This window comes from Heterodontus francisci, chromosome 26 (assembly GCF_036365525.1).
Source record: "Heterodontus francisci isolate sHetFra1 chromosome 26, sHetFra1.hap1, whole genome shotgun sequence".
In the NCBI taxonomy this organism is placed as follows: Eukaryota; Metazoa; Chordata; class Chondrichthyes; order Heterodontiformes; family Heterodontidae; genus Heterodontus; species Heterodontus francisci.
The window spans coordinates 14547097-14567128 of record NC_090396.1 but is presented as its reverse complement, the minus strand read 5'-3'; the positions used below and the strand labels follow the sequence as shown (position 1 = coordinate 14567128).

Sequence of the window (20032 nt, the reverse complement as noted above, 5' to 3'; positions counted from 1 at the left end):
AACACCGTGTACAGCTTCACCAGAAAACCCCTGATCACAACACCAGGTACTGACTCACCGGAAACCCCTCATCACAACACCGGGTACAATCTCACCAGAAAACCCTCATCACAACACCAAATACTGACTCACCAGAAACCCCTCATCACAACACCGGGTACTGACTCACCAGAAACCCCTCATCACAACACCGGGTACAGTCTCACCAGAAACCCTCATCACAACACCGTGTACAGCCTCACCAGAAACCCCTCATCACAACACCAAATACTGACTCACCAGAAACCGCTCATCACCACACCAAGTTCTGACTCACCAGAAACCCCTCATCACAACACCTTGTACAGCCTCACCAGAAACCCCTCATCACAACACCGAGTACTGACTCACCAGAAACCCCTCATCACAACACCCAGTACCGACTCACCAGAAACCCCTCATCACAGCACCGGGTACAGTCTCACCGGAAAACCCTCATCACAACACCAAATACTGACTCACCAGAAACCCCTCATCACAACACCGTGTACTGACTCACCAGAAACCCCTCATCACAACACCGTGTACAGCCTCACCAGAAACCCCTCATCACAACACCGTGTACAGCCTCACCAGAAACCCCTCATCACAACACCGTGTACTGACTCACCAGAAACCCCTCATCACTACACCGTGTACAGTCTCACCAGAAACCCCTCATCACAACACCGTGTACAGTCTCACCAGAAACCCCTCATCACAACACCGTGTACAGCCTCACCAGAAACCCCTCATCACAACACCGGGTACAGTCTCACCAGAAAACCCTCATCACAACACCGTGTACAGCCTCACCAGAAACCCCTCATCACAACACCGGGTACAGTCTCACCAGAAAACCCTCATCACAACACCGTGTACAGCCTCACCAGAAACCCCTCATCACAACACCAAATACTGACTCACCAGAAACCGCTCATCACCACACCAAGTTCTGACTCACCAGAAACCCCTCATCACAACACCGTGTACAGCCTCACCAGAAACCCCTCATCACAACACCGAGTACTGACTCACCAGAAACCCCTCATCACAACACCAAATACTGACTTACCAGAAACCCCTCATCACAACACCGTGTACTGACTCACAAGAAACCCCTCATCACAACACCGAGTAGTGACTCACCCGAAACCCCTCATCACAACACCAAATACTGACTTACCAGAAACCCCTCATCACAACACCGTGTACTGACTCACCAGAAACCCCTCATCACAACACCGTGTACAGCCTCACCAGAAACCCCTCATCACAACACCGGGTACAGTCTCACCAGAAAACCCTCATCACAACACCGTGTACAGCCTCACCAGAAACCCCTCATCACAACACCAAATACTGACTCACCAGAAACCCCTCATCACCACACCAAGTTCTGACTCACCAGAAACCCCTCATCACAACACCGAGTACTGACTCACCAGAAACCCCTCATCACAACACCAAATACTGACTTACCAGAAACCCCTCATCACAACACCGTGTACTGACTCACCAGAAACCCCTCATCACAACACCGTGTACAGCCTCACCAGAAACCCCTCATCACAACACCGTGTCCTGACTCACCAGAAACCCCTCATCACTGCACCGTGTACAGTCTCACCAGAAACCCCTCATCACAACACTGTGTACAGTCTCACCAGAAACCCCTCATCACAACACCAGGTTCCAGCCTCACCAGAAACCCCTCATCACAACACCAAACACTGACTCACCAGAAACCCCTCATCACAACACCAGCTACTGACTCACCAGAAACTCCTCATCACAGCACCGGGTGCAGCCTCACCTGAAACCCCTCATCACAACACCAGGTACAGTCTCACCAGAAATCCCTCATCGCAACACCAGGTACAGTCTCACCAGAAACTCCACATCAGAACACCGGGTACAGTCTCACCAGAAATCCCTCATCACAACACCAGGTACAGCCTCACCAGAAACCCCTCATCACAACACCGAGTACTGACTCACCAGAAACCCCTCATCACAACACCCAGTACCGACTCACCAGAAACCCCTCATCACAGCACCGGGTACAGTCTCACCGGAAAACCCTCATCACAACACCAAATACTGACTCACCAGAAACCCCTCATCACAACACCGTGTACTGACTCACCAGAAACCCCTCATCACAACACCGTGTACAGCCTCACCAGAAACCCCTCATCACAACACCGTGTACAGCCTCACCAGAAACCCCTCATCACAACACCGTGTACTGACTCACCAGAAACCCCTCATCACTACACCGTGTACAGTCTCACCAGAAAACCCTCATCACAACACCGTGTACAGTCTCACCAGAAACCCCTCATCACAACACCGTGTACAGCCTCACCAGAAACCCCTCATCACAACACCGGGTACAGTCTCACCAGAAAACCCTCATCACAACACCGTGTACAGCCTCACCAGAAACCCCTCATCACAACACCGGGTACAGTCTCACCAGAAAACCCTCATCACAACACCGTGTACAGCCTCACCAGAAACCCCTCATCACAACACCAAATACTGACTCACCAGAAACCGCTCATCACCACACCAAGTTCTGACTCACCAGAAACCCCTCATCACAACACCGTGTACAGCCTCACCAGAAACCCCTCATCACAACACCGAGTACTGACTCACCAGAAACCCCTCATCACAACACCAAATACTGACTTACCAGAAACCCCTCATCACAACACCGTGTACTGACTCACAAGAAACCCCTCATCACAACACCGAGTAGTGACTCACCCGAAGCCCCTCATCACAACACCAAATACTGACTTACCAGAAACCCCTCATCACAACACCGTGTACTGACTCACCAGAAACCCCTCATCACAACACCGTGTACAGCCTCACCAGAAACCCCTCATCACAACACCGGGTACAGTCTCACCAGAAAACCCTCATCACAACACCGTGTACAGCCTCACCAGAAACCCCTCAACACAACACCAAATACTGACTCACCAGAAACCCCTCATCACCACACCAAGTTCTGACTCACCAGAAACCCCTCATCACAACACCGAGTACTGACTCACCAGAAACCCCTCATCACAACACCAAATACTGACTTACCAGAAACCCCTCATCACAACACCGTGTACTGACTCACCAGAAACCCCTCATCACAACACCGTGTACAGCCTCACCAGAAACCCCTCATCACAACACCGTGTCCTGACTCACCAGAAACCCCTCATCACTGCACCGTGTACAGTCTCACCAGAAACCCCTCATCACAACACCGTGTACAGCCTCACCAGAAACCCCTCATCACAACACCGTGTACTGACTCACCAGAAACCCCTCATCACTACACCGTGTACAGTCTCACCAGAAACCCCTCATCACAACACCGTGTACAGTCTCACCAGAAACCCCTCATCACAACACCGTGTACAGCCTCACCAGAAACCCCTCATCACAACACCGGGTACAGTCTCACCAGAAAACCCTCATCACAACACCGTGTACAGCCTCACCAGAAACCCCTCATCACAACACCGGGTACAGTCTCACCAGAAAACCCTCATCACAACACCGTGTACAGCCTCACCAGAAACCCCTCATCACAACACCAAATACTGACTCACCAGAAACCGCTCATCACCACACCAAGTTCTGACTCACCAGAAACCCCTCATCACAACACCGTGTACAGCCTCACCAGAAACCCCTCATCACAACACCGAGTACTGACTCACCAGAAACCCCTCATCACAACACCAAATACTGACTTACCAGAAACCCCTCATCACAACACCGTGTACTGACTCACAAGAAACCCCTCATCACAACACCGAGTAGTGACTCACCCGAAACCCCTCATCACAACACCAAATACTGACTTACCAGAAACCCCTCATCACAACACCGTGTACTGACTCACCAGAAACCCCTCATCACAACACCGTGTACAGCCTCACCAGAAACCCCTCATCACAACACCGGGTACAGTCTCACCAGAAAACCCTCATCACAACACCGTGTACAGCCTCACCAGAAACCCCTCATCACAACACCAAATACTGACTCACCAGAAACCCCTCATCACCACACCAAGTTCTGACTCACCAGAAACCCCTCATCACAACACCGAGTACTGACTCACCAGAAACCCCTCATCACAACACCAAATACTGACTTACCAGAAACCCCTCATCACAACACCGTGTACTGACTCACCAGAAACCCCTCATCACAACACCGTGTACAGCCTCACCAGAAACCCCTCATCACAACACCGTGTCCTGACTCACCAGAAACCCCTCATCACTGCACCGTGTACAGTCTCACCAGAAACCCCTCATCACAACACTGTGTACAGTCTCACCAGAAACCCCTCATCACAACACCAGGTTCCAGCCTCACCAGAAACCCCTCATCACAACACCAAACACTGACTCACCAGAAACCCCTCATCACAACACCAGCTACTGACTCACCAGAAACTCCTCATCACAGCACCGGGTGCAGCCTCACCTGAAACCCCTCATCACAACACCAGGTACAGTCTCACCAGAAATCCCTCATCGCAACACCAGGTACAGTCTCACCAGAAACTCCACATCAGAACACCGGGTACAGTCTCACCAGAAATCCCTCATCACAACACCAGGTACAGCCTCACCAGAAACCCCTCATCACAACACCGAGTACTGACTCACCAGAAACCCCTCATCACAACACCCAGTACCGACTCACCAGAAACCCCTCATCACAGCACCGGGTACAGTCTCACCGGAAAACCCTCATCACAACACCAAATACTGACTCACCAGAAACCCCTCATCACAACACCGTGTACTGACTCACCAGAAACCCCTCATCACAACACCGTGTACAGCCTCACCAGAAACCCCTCATCACAACACCGTGTACAGCCTCACCAGAAACCCCTCATCACAACACCGTGTACTGACTCACCAGAAACCCCTCATCACTACACCGTGTACAGTCTCACCAGAAAACCCTCATCACAACACCGTGTACAGTCTCACCAGAAACCCCTCATCACAACACCGTGTACAGCCTCACCAGAAACCCCTCATCACAACACCGGGTACAGTCTCACCAGAAAACCCTCATCACAACACCGTGTACAGCCTCACCAGAAACCCCTCATCACAACACCGGGTACAGTCTCACCAGAAAACCCTCATCACAACACCGTGTACAGCCTCACCAGAAACCCCTCATCACAACACCAAATACTGACTCACCAGAAACCGCTCATCACCACACCAAGTTCTGACTCACCAGAAACCCCTCATCACAACACCGTGTACAGCCTCACCAGAAACCCCTCATCACAACACCGAGTACTGACTCACCAGAAACCCCTCATCACAACACCAAATACTGACTTACCAGAAACCCCTCATCACAACACCGTGTACTGACTCACAAGAAACCCCTCATCACAACACCGAGTAGTGACTCACCCGAAGCCCCTCATCACAACACCAAATACTGACTTACCAGAAACCCCTCATCACAACACCGTGTACTGACTCACCAGAAACCCCTCATCACAACACCGTGTACAGCCTCACCAGAAACCCCTCATCACAACACCGGGTACAGTCTCACCAGAAAACCCTCATCACAACACCGTGTACAGCCTCACCAGAAACCCCTCAACACAACACCAAATACTGACTCACCAGAAACCCCTCATCACCACACCAAGTTCTGACTCACCAGAAACCCCTCATCACAACACCGAGTACTGACTCACCAGAAACCCCTCATCACAACACCAAATACTGACTTACCAGAAACCCCTCATCACAACACCGTGTACTGACTCACCAGAAACCCCTCATCACAACACCGTGTACAGCCTCACCAGAAACCCCTCATCACAACACCGTGTCCTGACTCACCAGAAACCCCTCATCACTGCACCGTGTACAGTCTCACCAGAAACCCCTCATCACAACACTGTGTACAGTCTCACCAGAAACCCCTCATCACAACACCAGGTTCCAGCCTCACCAGAAACCCCTCATCACAACACCAAACACTGACTCACCAGAAACCCCTCATCACAACACCGTGTACAGCCTCACCAGAAACCCCTCATCACAACACACTGTACAGCCTCACCAGAAACCCCTCATCACAACACCAGGTACAGCCTCACCAGAAAACCCCTCATCACAACACCAGCTACTGACTCACCAGAAACTCCTCTTCACAGCATCGGGTGCAGCCTCACCTGAAACCCCTCATCACAACACCAGGTACAGTCTCACCAGAAATCCCTCATCGCAACACCAGGTACAGTCTCACCAGAAACTCCACATCAGAACACCGGGTACAGTCTCACCAGAAATCCCTCATCACAACACCAGGTACAGCCTCACCAGAAAACTCCTCATCACAACACAGGGTACAGCCTCACCAGAAACCGCTCATCACAACACCAGGTACAGCCTCACCAGAAATCCCTCAGCACAACACCAGGTGCAGTCTCACCAGAAACCCCTCATCACAACACCGGGTACAGTCTCACCAGAAAACCGTCATGACAACACCGTGTCCAGCCTTACCAGAAACCCATCATCACAACACCTGGTACTGACTCACCAGAAAGCCCTCATCACAACACCAGGTCCAGTCCCACCAGAAATCCCTCATCACAACACCAGGTGCAGCCTCACCAGAAACCGCTCATCACAGCACCGGGTACAGTCTCACCAGAAAACCCTCAAAACAACACCGTGTACAGCTTCACCAGAAAACTCCTGATCACAACACCAAATACTGACTCACCAGAAACCCCTCATCACAACACCGGGTACAATCTCACCAGAAAACCCTCATGACAACACCGTGTACAGCCTCACCAGAAACCCCTCATCACAACACCAAATACTGACTCACCAGAAACCCCTCATCACAACACCGGGTACTGACTCACCAGAAACCCCTCATCACAACACCGGGTACAGTCTCACCAGAAACCCTCATCACAACACCGTGTACAGCCTCACCAGAAACCCCTCATCACAACACCAAGTTCTGACTCACCAGAAACCCCTCATCACAACACCTTGTACAGCCTCACCAGAAACCCCTCATCACAACACCGTGTACTGACTAACCAGAAACCCCTCATCACAACACCCAGTACCGACTCACCAGAAACCCCTCATCACAGCACCGGGTACAGTCTCACCGGAAAACCCTCATCACAACACCAAATACTGACTCACCAGAAACCCCTCATCACAACACCGTGTACTGACTCACCAGAAACCCCTCATCACAACACCGTGTACAGCCTCACCAGAAACCCCTCATCACAACACCGTGTACAGCCTCACCAGAAACCCCTCATCACAACACCGTGTACTGACTCACCAGAAACCCCTCATCACTACACCGTGTACAGTCTCACCAGAAAACCCTCATCACAACACCGTGTACAGTCTCACCAGAAACCCCTCATCACAACACCGTGTACAGTCTCACCAGAAACCCCTCATCACAACACCAGGTACAGCCTCACCAGAAACCCCTCATCACAACACCAAATACTGACTCACCAGAAACTCCTCATCACAACACCGGGTGCAGCCTCAACAGAAACCCCTCATCACAAAACCAGGTACAGTCTCACCAGAAATCCCTCATCACAACACCAGGTACAGCCTCACCAGAAAACTCCTCATCACAACACAGGGTACAGCCTCACCAGAAACCGCTCATCACAACACCAGGTACAGCCTCACCAGAAATCCCTCAGCACAACACCAGGTGCAGCCTCACCAGAAACCCCTCATCAGAACACTGGGTACAGTCTCACCAGAAAACCCTCATGACAACACCGTGTCCAGCCTTATCAGAAACCCCTCATCATAACACTGGGTACAGCCTCACCAGAAACCCCTCATCACAACACTGGGTGCAGCCTCACCAGAAACCCATCATCACAACACCTGGTACTGACTCACCAGAAACCCCTCATCACAACACCAGGTACTGACTCACCGGAAACCCCTCATCACAACACCAGGTACAGTCTCACCAGAAATCCCTCATCACAACACCAGGTACAGCCTCACCAGAAACCGCTCATCACAACACCGGGTACAGTCTCACCAGAAATCCCTCATCACAACACCAGGTACAGCCTCACCAGAAACCGCTCATCACAACACCGGGTACAGTCTCACCAGAAAACCCTCAAAACAACACCGTGTACAGCCTCAGCAGAAAACCCCTGATCACAACACCAGGTACTGACTCACCAGAAACCCCTTATCACAACACCGGGTACAATCTCACCAGAAAACCCTCATGACAACACCGTGTACAGCCTCACCAGAAACCCCTCATCACAACACCAAATACTGACTCACCAGAAACCACTCATCACAACACCGGGTACTGACTCACCAGAAACCCCTCATCACAACACCGGGTACAGTCTCACCAGAAAACCCTCATCACAACACCGTGTACAGCCTCACCAGAAACCCCTCATCACAACACCAAATACTGACTCACCAGAAACCGCTCATCACCACACCAAGTTCTGACTCACCAGAAACCCCTCATCACAACACCGTGTACAGCCTCACCAGAAACCCCTCATCACAACACCGGGTACTGACTCACCAGAAACCCCTCATCACAACACCGGGTACAGTCTCACCAGAAAACCCTCATCACAACACCGTGTACAGCCTCACCAGAAACCCCTCATCACAACACCAAATACTGACTCACCAGAAACCGCTCATCACCACACCAAGTTCTGACTCACCAGAAACCCCTCATCACAACACCGTGTACAGCCTCACCAGAAACCCCTCATCACAACACCGTGTACAGCCTCACCAGAAACCCCTCATCACAACACCAAATACTGACTTACCAGAAACCCCTCATCACAACACCGTGTACTGACTCACCAGAAACCCCTCATCACGACTCCGTGTACAGCCTCACCAGAAACCCCTCATCACAACACCGTGTCCTGACTCATCAGAAACCCCTCATCACTGCACCGTGTACAGTCTCACCAGAAAACCCTCATCACAACACTGTGTACAGTCTCACCAGAAACCCCTCATCACAACACCGTGTACAGTCTCACCAGAAACCCCTCATCACAACACCAGGTTCCAGCCTCACCAGAAACCCCTCATCACAACACCAGGTACAGCCTCACCAGAAAACCCCTCATCACAACACCAGCTACTGACTCACCAGAAACTCCTCTTCACAACACCGGGTGCAGCCTCACCTGAAACCCCTCATCACAACACCAGGTACAGTCTCACCAGAAATCCCTCATCGCAACACCAGGTACAGTCTCACCAGAAACTCCACATCAGAACACCGGGTACAGTCTCACCAGAAATCCCTCATCACAACACCAGGTACAGCCTCACCAGAAAACTCCTCATCACAACACCAGGTTCCAGCCTCACCAGAAACCCCTCATCACAACACCGTGTACAGCCTCACCAGAAACCCCTCATCACAACACCGTGTACAGCCTCACCAGAAACCCCTCATCACAACACCAGGTACAGCCTCACCAGAAAACCCCTCATCACAACACCCGCTACTGACTCACCAGAAACTCCTCATCACAGCACCGGGTGCAGCCTCACCTGAAACCCCTCATCACAACACCAGGTACAGTCTCACCAGAAATCCCTCATCGCAACACCAGGTACAGTCTCACCAGAAACTCCACATCAGAACACTGGGTACAGTCTCACCAGAAATCCCTCATCACAACACCAGGTACAGCCTCACCAGAAAACTCCTCATCACAACACAGGGTACAGCCTCACCAGAAACCGCTCATCACAACACCAGGTACAGCCTCACCAGAAATCCATCAGCACAACACCAGGTGCAGCCTCACCAGAAACCCCTCATCACAACACCGGGTACAGTCTCACCAGAAAACCCTCATGACAACACCGTGTCCAGCCTTACCAGAAACCCCTCAGCACAACACCAGGTGCAGCCTCACCAGAAACCCCTCATCACAACACCAGGTACAGTCTCACCAGAAAACCCTCATGACAACACCGTGTACAGCCTTACCAGAAACCCCTCATCACAACACCAGGTGCAGCCTCACCAGAAAACCGTCATGACAACACCGTGTCCAGCCTTACCAGAAACCCATCATCACAACACCTGGTACTGACTCACCAGAAAACCCCTCATCACAACACAAGGTACTGACTCACCAGAAACCCCTCATCACAACACCGGGTCCAGTCTCATCAGAAATCCCTCATCACAACACCAGGTACAGTCTCACCAGAAAACCCTCATGACAACACCGTGTACAGCCTTACCAGAAACCCCTCATCACAACACCGGGTACAGTCTCACCAGAAAACCCTCATGACAACACCGTGTACAGCCTTACCAGAAACCCCTCATCACAACACCAGGTGCAGCCTCACCAGAAAACCGTCATGACAACACCGTGTCCAGCCTTACCAGAAACCCATCATCACAACACCTGGTACTGACTCACCAGAAAACCCCTCATCACAACACCAGGTACTGACTCACCAGAAAGCCCTCATCACAACACCAGGTGCAGCCTCACCAGAAAACCCCTCATCACAACACCAGGTACAGCCTCACCAGAAACCGCTCATCACAGCACCGGGTACAGTCTCACCAGAAAACCCTCAAAACAACACCGTGTACAGCTTCACCAGAAAACCCCTGATCACAACACCAGGTACTGACTCACCGGAAACCCCTCATCACAACACCGGGTACAATCTCACCAGAAAACCCTCATGACAACACCGTGTACAGCCTCACCAGAAACCCCTCATCACAACACCAAATACTGACTCACCAGAAACCCCTCATCACAACACCGGGTACAGTCTCACCAGAAACCCTCATCACAACACCGTGTACAGCCTCACCAGAAACCCCTCATCACAACACCAAATACTGACTCACCAGAAACCGCTCATCACCACACCAAGTTCTGACTCACCAGAAACCCCTCATCACAACACCTTGTACAGCCTCACCAGAAACCCCTCATCACAACACCGAGTACTGACTCACCAGAAACCCCTCATCACAACACCCAGTACCGACTCACCAGAAACCCCTCATCACAACACCCAGTACCGACTCACCAGAAACCCCTCATCACAGCACCGGGTACAGTCTCACCGGAAAACCCTCATCACAACACGAAATACTGACTCACCAGAAACCCCTCATCACAACACCGTGTACTGACTCACCAGAAACCCCTCATCACAACACCGTGTACAGCCTCACCAGAAACCCCTCATCACAACACCGTGTACAGCCTCACCAGAAAACCCTCATCACAACACCGTGTACAGTCTCACCAGAAACCCCTCATCACAACACCGTGTACAGTCTCACCAGAAACCCCTCATCACAACACCAGGTACAGCCTCACCAGAAACCCCTCATCACAACACCAAATACTGACTCACCAGAAACCCCTCATCACAACACTGTGTACAGCCTCACCAGAAACCCCTCATCACAACACCAGTTGCAGCCTCACCAGAAAACCCCTCATCACAACACCAGGTACAGTCTCACCAGAAACCCCTCATCACAACACCAGCTACTGACTCACCAGAAACTCCTCATCACAACACCGGGTGCAGCCTCACCAGAAACCCCTCATCACAAAACCAGGTACAGTCTCACCAGAAATCCCTCATCACAACACCAGGTACAGTCTCACCAGAAATCCCTCATCACAACACCAGGTACAGCCTCACCAGAAATCCCTCATCACAACACCAGGTACAGCCTCACCAGAAAACTCCTCATCACAACACAGGGTACAGCCTCACCAGAAACCGCTCATCACAACACCAGGTACAGCCTCACCAGAAATCCCTCATCAGAACACCGGGTACAGTCTCACCAGAAAACCCTCATGACAACACCGTGTCCAGCCTTATCAGAAACCCCTCATCAAAACACTGGGTACAGCCTCACCAGAAACCCCTCATCACAACACTGGGTGCAGCCTCACCAGAAACCCATCATCACAACACCTGGTACTGACTCACCAGAAAACCCCTCATCACAACACCAGGTACTGACTCACCGGAAACCCCTCATCACAACACCAGGTACAGTCTCACCAGAAACCCCTCATCACAACACCAGGTACAGCCTCACCAGAAACCGCTCATCACAACACCGGGTACAGTCTCACCAGAAAACCCTCAAAACAACACCGTGTACAGCCTCAGCAGAAAACCCCTGATCACAACACCAGGTACTGACTCACCAGAAACCCCTTATCACAACACCGGGTACAATCTCACCAGAAAACCCTCATGACAACACCGTGTACAGCCTCACCAGAAACCCCTCATCACAACACCAAATACTGACTTACCAGAAACCCCTCATTACAACACCGGGTGCTGACTCACCAGAAACCCCTCATCACAACACCGTGTACAGCCTCACCAGAAACCCCTCATCACAACACCAAATACTGACTCACCAGAAACCGCTGATCACCACACCAAGTTCTGACTCACCAGAAACCCCTCATCACAACACCGTGTCCAGCCTCACCAGAAACCCCTCATCACAACACCGAGTACTGACTCACCAGAAACCCCTCATCACAACACCAAATACTGACTTACCAGAAACCCCTCATCACAACACCGTGTACTGACTCACCAGAAACCCCTCATCACAACTCCGTGTACAGCCTCACCAGAAACCCCTCATCACTGCACCGTGTACAGTCTCACCAGAAAACCCTCATCACAACACTGTGTACAGTCTCACCAGAAACCCCTCATCACAACACCGTGTACAGTCTCACCAGAAACCCCTCATCACAACACCAGGTTCCAGCCTCACCAGAAACCCCTCATCACAACACCAAATACTGACTCACCAGAAACCCCTCATCACAACACCGTGTACAGCCTCACCAGAAACCCCTCATCACAACACCGTGTACAGCCTCACCAGAAACCCCTCATCACAACACCAGGTACAGCCTCACCAGAAAACCCCTCATCACAACACCAGCTACTGACTCACCAGAAACTCCTCATCACAACACCGGGTGCAGCCTCACCTGAAACCCCTCATCACAACACCAGGTACAGTCTCACCAGAAATCCCTCATCGCAACACCAGGTACAGTCTCACCAGAAACTCCACATCAGAACACCGGGTACAGTCTCACCAGAAATCCCTCATCACAACACCAGGTACAGTCTCACCAGAAATCCCTCATCGCAACACCAGGTACAGTCTCACCAGAAACTCCACATCAGAACACCGGGTACAGTCTCACCAGAAATCCCTCATCGCAACACCAGGTACAGTCTCACCAGAAACTCCACATCAGAACACCGGGTACAGCCTCACCAGAAACCGCTCATCACAACGCCAGGTACAGCCTCACCAGAAATCCCTCAGCACAACACCAGGTGCAGCCTCACCAGAAACCCCTCATCACAACACCAGGTGCAGTCTCACCAGAAAACCCTCATCACAACACCAGGTACAGTCTCACCAGAAACCCCTCATCACAACACCAGGTACAGTCTCACCAGAAACCCCTCATCACAACACCAGGTACAGTCTCACCAGAAATCCCTCATCACAACACCAGGTACTGACTCACCAGAAACCCCTCATCACAACACCAGGTACAGTCTCACCAGAAATCCCTCATCACAACACCAGGTACAGCCTCACCAGAAAACCCCTCATCACAACACCAGGTACAGCCTCACCAGAAACCGCTCATCACAGCACCGGGTACAGTCTCACCAGAAAACCCTCAAAACAACACCGTGTACAGCCTCACCAGAAAACCCCTGATCACAACACCGGGTACAATCTCACCAGAAAACCCTCATGACAACACCGTGTACAGCCTCACCAGAAACCCCTCATCACAACACCAAATACTGACTCACCAGAAACCCCTCATCACAACACCGGGTACTGACTCACCAGAAACCCCTCATCACAACACCGGGTACAGTCTCACCAGAAAACCCTCATCACAACACCGTGTGCAGCCTCACCAGAAACCCCTCATCACAACACCAAATACTGACTCACCAGAAACCCCTCATCACAACACCGGGTACTGACTCACCAGAAACCCCTCATCACAACACCGGGTACAGTCTCACCAGAAAACCCTCATCACCACACCAAGTTCTGACTCACCAGAAACCCCTCATCACAACACCTTGTACAGCCTCACCAGAAACCCCTCATCACAACACCGAGTACTGACTCACCAGAAAACCCTCATCACAACACCGTGTACAGTCTCACCAGAAACCCCTCATCACAACACCAGGTACAGCCTCACCAGAAACCCCTCATCACAACACCAAATACTGACTCACCAGAAACCCCTCATCACAACACCGTGTACAGCCTCACCAGAAACCCCTCATCACAACACCGTGTACAGCCTCACCAGAAACCCCTCATCACAACACCGTGTCCTGACTCACCAGAAACCCCTCATCACTGCACCGTGTACAGTCTCACCAGAAAACCCTCATCACAACACCGTGTACAGTCTCACCAGAAACCCCTCATCACAACACCAGGTACAGCCTCACCAGAAACCCCTCATCACAACACCAAATACTGACTCACCAGCAACCCCTCATCACAACACCGTGTACAGCCTCACCAGAAACCCCTCATCACAACACCGTGTACAGCCTCACCAGAAACCCCTCATCACAACACCAAATACTGACTCACCAGAAACCCCTCATCACAACACCAGGTACAGCCTCACCAGAAACCCCTCATCACAACACCAAATACTGACTTACCAGAAACCCCTCATCACAACACCGTGTACTGACTCACCAGAAACCCCTCATCACAACACCGTGTACAGCCTCACCAGAAACCCCTCATCACAACACCGAGTACTGACTCACCAGAAACCCCTCATCACAACACCAAATACTGACTTACCAGAAACCCCTCATCACAACACCGTGTACTGACTCACCAGAAACCCCTCATCACAACTCCGTGTACAGCCTCACCAGAAACCCCTCATCACAACACCGTGTCCTGACTCACCAGAAACCCCTCATCACTGCACCGTGTACAGTCTCACCAGAAAACCCTCATCACAACACTGTGTACAGTCTCACCAGAAACCCCTCATCACAACACCGTGTACAGTCTCACCAGAAACCCCTCATCACAACACCAGGTTCCAGCCTCACCAGAAACCCCTCATCACAACACCAAATACTGACTCACCAGAAACCCCTCATCACAACACCGTGTACAGCCTCACCAGAAACCCCTCATCACAACACCGTGTACAGCCTCACCAGAAACCCCTCATCACAACACCAGGTACAGCCTCACCAGAAAACCCCTCATCACAACACCAGCTACTGACTCACCAGAAACTCCTCATCACAACACCGGGTGCAGCCTCACCTGAAACCCCTCATCACAACACCAGGTACAGTCTCACCAGAAATCCCTCATCGCAACACCAGGTACAGTCTCACCAGAAACTCCACATCAGAACACCGGGTACAGTCTCACCAGAAATCCCTCATCACAACACCAGGTACAGCCTCACCAGAAAACCCCTCATCACAACACCAGCTACTGACTCACCAGAAACTCCTCATCACAACACCGGGTGCAGCCTCACCAGAAACCGCTCATCACAACACCAGGTACAGCCTCACCAGAAATCCCTCAGCACAACACCAGGTGCAGCCTCACCAGAAACCCCTCATCACAACACCGGGTGCAGTCTCACCAGAAAACCCTCATGACAACACCGTGTCCAGCCTTATCAGAAACCCCTCATCATAACACTGGGTACAGCCTCACCAGAAACCCCTCATCACAACACCTGGTACTGACTCACCAGAAACCCCTCATCACAACACCTGGTACTGACTCACCAGAAACCCCTCATCACAACACCAGGTACAGCCTCACCAGAAAACCCCTCATCACAACACCAGGTACAGCCTCACCAGAAACCCCTCATCACAACACCAGGTACAGCCTCACCAGAAAACCCCTCATCACAACACCAGGTACAGCCTCACCAGAAACCGCTCATCACAGCACCGGGTACAGTCTCACCAGAAAACCCTCAAAACAACACCGTGTACAGCCTCACCAGAAAACCCCTGATCACAACACCAGGTACTGACTCACCGGAAACCCCTCATCACAACACCGGGTACAATCTCACCAGAAAACCCTCATGACAACACCGTGTACAGCCTCACCAGAAACCCCTCATCACAACACCAAATACTGACTCACCAGAAACCCCTCATCACAACACCGGGTACTGACTCACCAGAAACCCCTCATCACAACACCGTGTACAGCCTCACCAGAAACCCCTCATCACAACACCAAATACTGACTCACCAGAAACCCCTCATCACAACACCGGGTACTGACTCACCAGAAACCCCTCATCACAACACCGGGTACAGTCTCACCAGAAAACCCTCATCACCACACCAAGTTCTGACTCACCAGAAACCCCTCATCACAACACCTTGTACAGCCTCACCAGAAACCCCTCATCACAACACCGAGTACTGACTCACCAGAAACCCCTCATCACAGCACCGGGTGCAGTCTCACCGGAAAACCCTCATCACAACACCAAATACTGACTCACCAGAAACCCCTCATCACAACACCGTGTATTGACTCACCAGAAACCCCTCATCACAACACCGTGTACAGCCTCACCAGAAACCCCTCATCACAACACCGTGTCCTGACTCACCAGAAACCCCTCATCACTGCACCGTGTACAGTCTCACCAGAAAACCCTCATCACAACACCGTGTACAGTCTCACCAGAAACCCCTCATCACAACACCAGGTACAGCCTCACCAGAAACCCCTCATCACAACACCAAATACTGACTCACCAGAAACCCCTCATCACAACACCGTGTACAGCCTCACCAGAAACCCCTCATCACAACACCAGGTACAGCCTCACCAGAAACCCCTCATCACAACACCAAATACTGACTCACCAGAAACCCCTCATCACAACACCGTGTACAGCCTCACCAGAAACCCCTCATCACAACACCGTGTACAGTCTCACCAGAAACCCCTCATCACAACACCAGGTACAGCCTCACCAGAAACCCCTCATCACAACACTGTGTACAGCCTCACCAGAAACCCCTTATCACAACACCGGGTGTAGTCTCACCAGAAACCCCTCATCACAACACTGGGTACACTCTCACCAGAACACCAACAGCCAGTCAATACATCCGCCTCCGCCCCCAGAAGTCTGATCCGTATTGGACCCCGAGCCAGGACTGGTCAGTTTCGTGCTATGCCCCTCTTCCGCTGCAGTCGTCAGTTTCAGATTGTGCCGTCCTTTTCTATTCTTCTCGTGGGATGTGGGCGTCACTGGCAAGGCCAGTATTTGTTACCCATACCTGATTGTCCTTGACAACTGAGTGGCTCGCTAGGCCATTTCAGAGGCCAGTTAAGAGTCAACCACATTGCTGTGGGTTTGGAGTCACATGTAGGCCAGACCAGGTAAGGACGGAAGATTTCCTCCCCTGAAGGACATTAGTGACCCAGATGGGTTTTTACAGCAGTCGTTTCATGGCACCATTACTGAGAGTCGCTTTCAATTCCTGATTTTTATTAATTAATTGAATTTAAATTCCACCAGCTGCTGTGGTGGGATTTGAACCCATGTCCCCAGGGCATTTGCCTGGGCCTCTGGATTACCTGCTGAGAACTGCCCAAATATGTTAGCCAGCGACACCAGAGTCTTCAAGCCGGGTAAGTGGGGTGCCAACACCTGACATTATTTTCCATCTCTCCTGAAGGTGCTGTCTCAGGATGGTTCCATGGGAATTGGTGTACCTTCTCCTAAAGGCCATTCTTCATATCTCATTATCAGTACGATAACCAGGGTTATAGCTCAGTGACATTACCACTGACTCCCCCTTGGACTTCTCAGTGTTCGACCATAACCTCCCACTGCCCCTGGACTGGTCAGTTTTAGACCGTGACCCCCCCCCCCCCCCACCGCACTGCAGCATGTTAGTATCGGACGGACCCCTCTCCTGATTGAGTTGTGCTTTGATTATTACTGAACTCGCCTCTCGTCACTTTGCATTCAGGTATCGATAAACTGACTGAGAAATCGCAGGTATCGGAGGATGGGACACTGAGCCGGGTGGATCAGGCTCAGGGTCAGGATCAGAATCAGACTACCACTCCTACTGAGGACTGCCCAATTACGTTAGCCAGCGACACAGAGTCTTCAAGCCAGGTAAGTGGGGTTCCAACACCCGACATTATTCCCTGTCTCCTCTGAAGGTGCTGTTTCAGGCTGGTTCCGTGGGAATTGACGTCCCTTGTCCTAAAGGCCATTCTTCATACGTCATTTTCAGTAAGATAACAAGGGTTATTCGATCTCGGAAAATGTCAGATGTGGGGAATGGGAGGGAATCTGGCCGCCTGGTATTAATTCATTCTTGGGATGTGGGCGTCACTGGCAAGACTGACAATACTGCTGATCCTTTGTTGTTCTGAGAAGGTGGTGGTGAGCTGCCTTCTGCAACTGCTGGTTGGGCATTGATATGACTGAGTGGATTTCGAGGCCATTTCAGAGAACAGTTAAGAGGGAACCACATTGGTGCAGGACTGGAGTCACATAACAGCCCAGACTGGGTAAGGACCGCGGGTTTCCTTCCCTAAAGTACATTAGTGAGCCAGTTGGGTTATTACGACAATCCGACAGCCTTGTTGTCGCTTTTACTGACACTGGCGTTTTATCTCCAGATTTATTTAACCAGAATTCAAATTCTCAAACTGCTGTGGTGGGATTTGAACCTGTTTTCTCTGGATTACTAGTCTCGTGACATATCCATTACACTACTGTACCCCTGTTGCTGTGAAGTGTAGCTGCATTGCCAGAGGATATGAGAGGGCATCAAAGTCAGGAACGATCCTGTTGGCCCCTCACACCAGCACACACACTCACTGTCCAGTGACTCCTGCTGGGTGACGACAGTATTGGGTTTTTCTGCAATGCCCTCTGCAGTTGAATAGCTTGTCACTGCTCATCATCCAGACCATAAGTTTTCATCCTGGAGTCGCTGGATCTTAAGTACTTTGTCAGGAGATCCAGGGAACCTGCCTGGGGCCTTCAAGAATTCTGGACTTTTTCTTCGTCCGCTGCATCATCTCTCGGTGGTTAAGAGGGGCTGTGTTAATATTTGCAGAGGGTCCCCGACACAAGAAAAATGTTTATAAATCACTGCTCTGAGTGATCTGTGTAGCCAAGAAGAGTGGCTGCTGAAAGTGATCTACATAGGGAGGGGGTGGGGGCGGTCATTCAGAGTCTGTGAGATGGTACTGTGACCCACTAGCTTCAGGAGGGGAAAGGAGAGAAAGATTGAATACAGTAAGAGTGTCGTAAAGTCTGCATGTCTCGTGTTCTGAAATGTGTGTTGTGGCGAATTCAGTGATGAAATCATGTGTTTCTCTTTCCATTGCTAGGGGAATGGGATTCCTACCTCTTCCTGCAGAACATTCTGGGTAAGATGAGTTTGTGACTCGTGTGCAAACTGTAGATTGGTTTCTCCATGCCCTTCTCTCATACTGTTTTTATTTTGTTGGGGCACGGTTTTAGTCTGATGTTGTACTTACTCCCCTGTGGCCCGCAGGCCCCGAGGCAGTGGTTAAAATATAGTCAAACTTCCATTGTAAACTCACAGGGGCCGCTGGATGACTGATAGGAGGAGAGAATAGCAGGTGCCAGTACTACCCATTGATCATAACAGCAAGTGTGACTGTCACACTGTGTGTTACCAGTGTCGTTTACACCGTGACAACTGGACAGCTCAAGAATTTGAATATATTGTAGATTATGCACTCAGTTCCA

At 51.1% G+C, this 20032-nt stretch overlaps 1 protein-coding gene across 1 annotated transcript in view; it reads left to right on the top strand.

Moving 5' to 3' along the window:
* LOC137384186 (protein HID1) overlaps positions 1 to 20032 on the top strand; it is a 181151-nt gene that overhangs the window by 137573 nt on the left and 23546 nt on the right. The window contains exons 15-16 of the mRNA XM_068057826.1: positions 18264 to 18415; positions 19648 to 19686. Coding sequence (XP_067913927.1) covers positions 18264 to 18415; positions 19648 to 19686 — 191 coding nt within the window. The remainder of the gene's footprint in view (positions 1 to 18263; positions 18416 to 19647; positions 19687 to 20032) is intronic.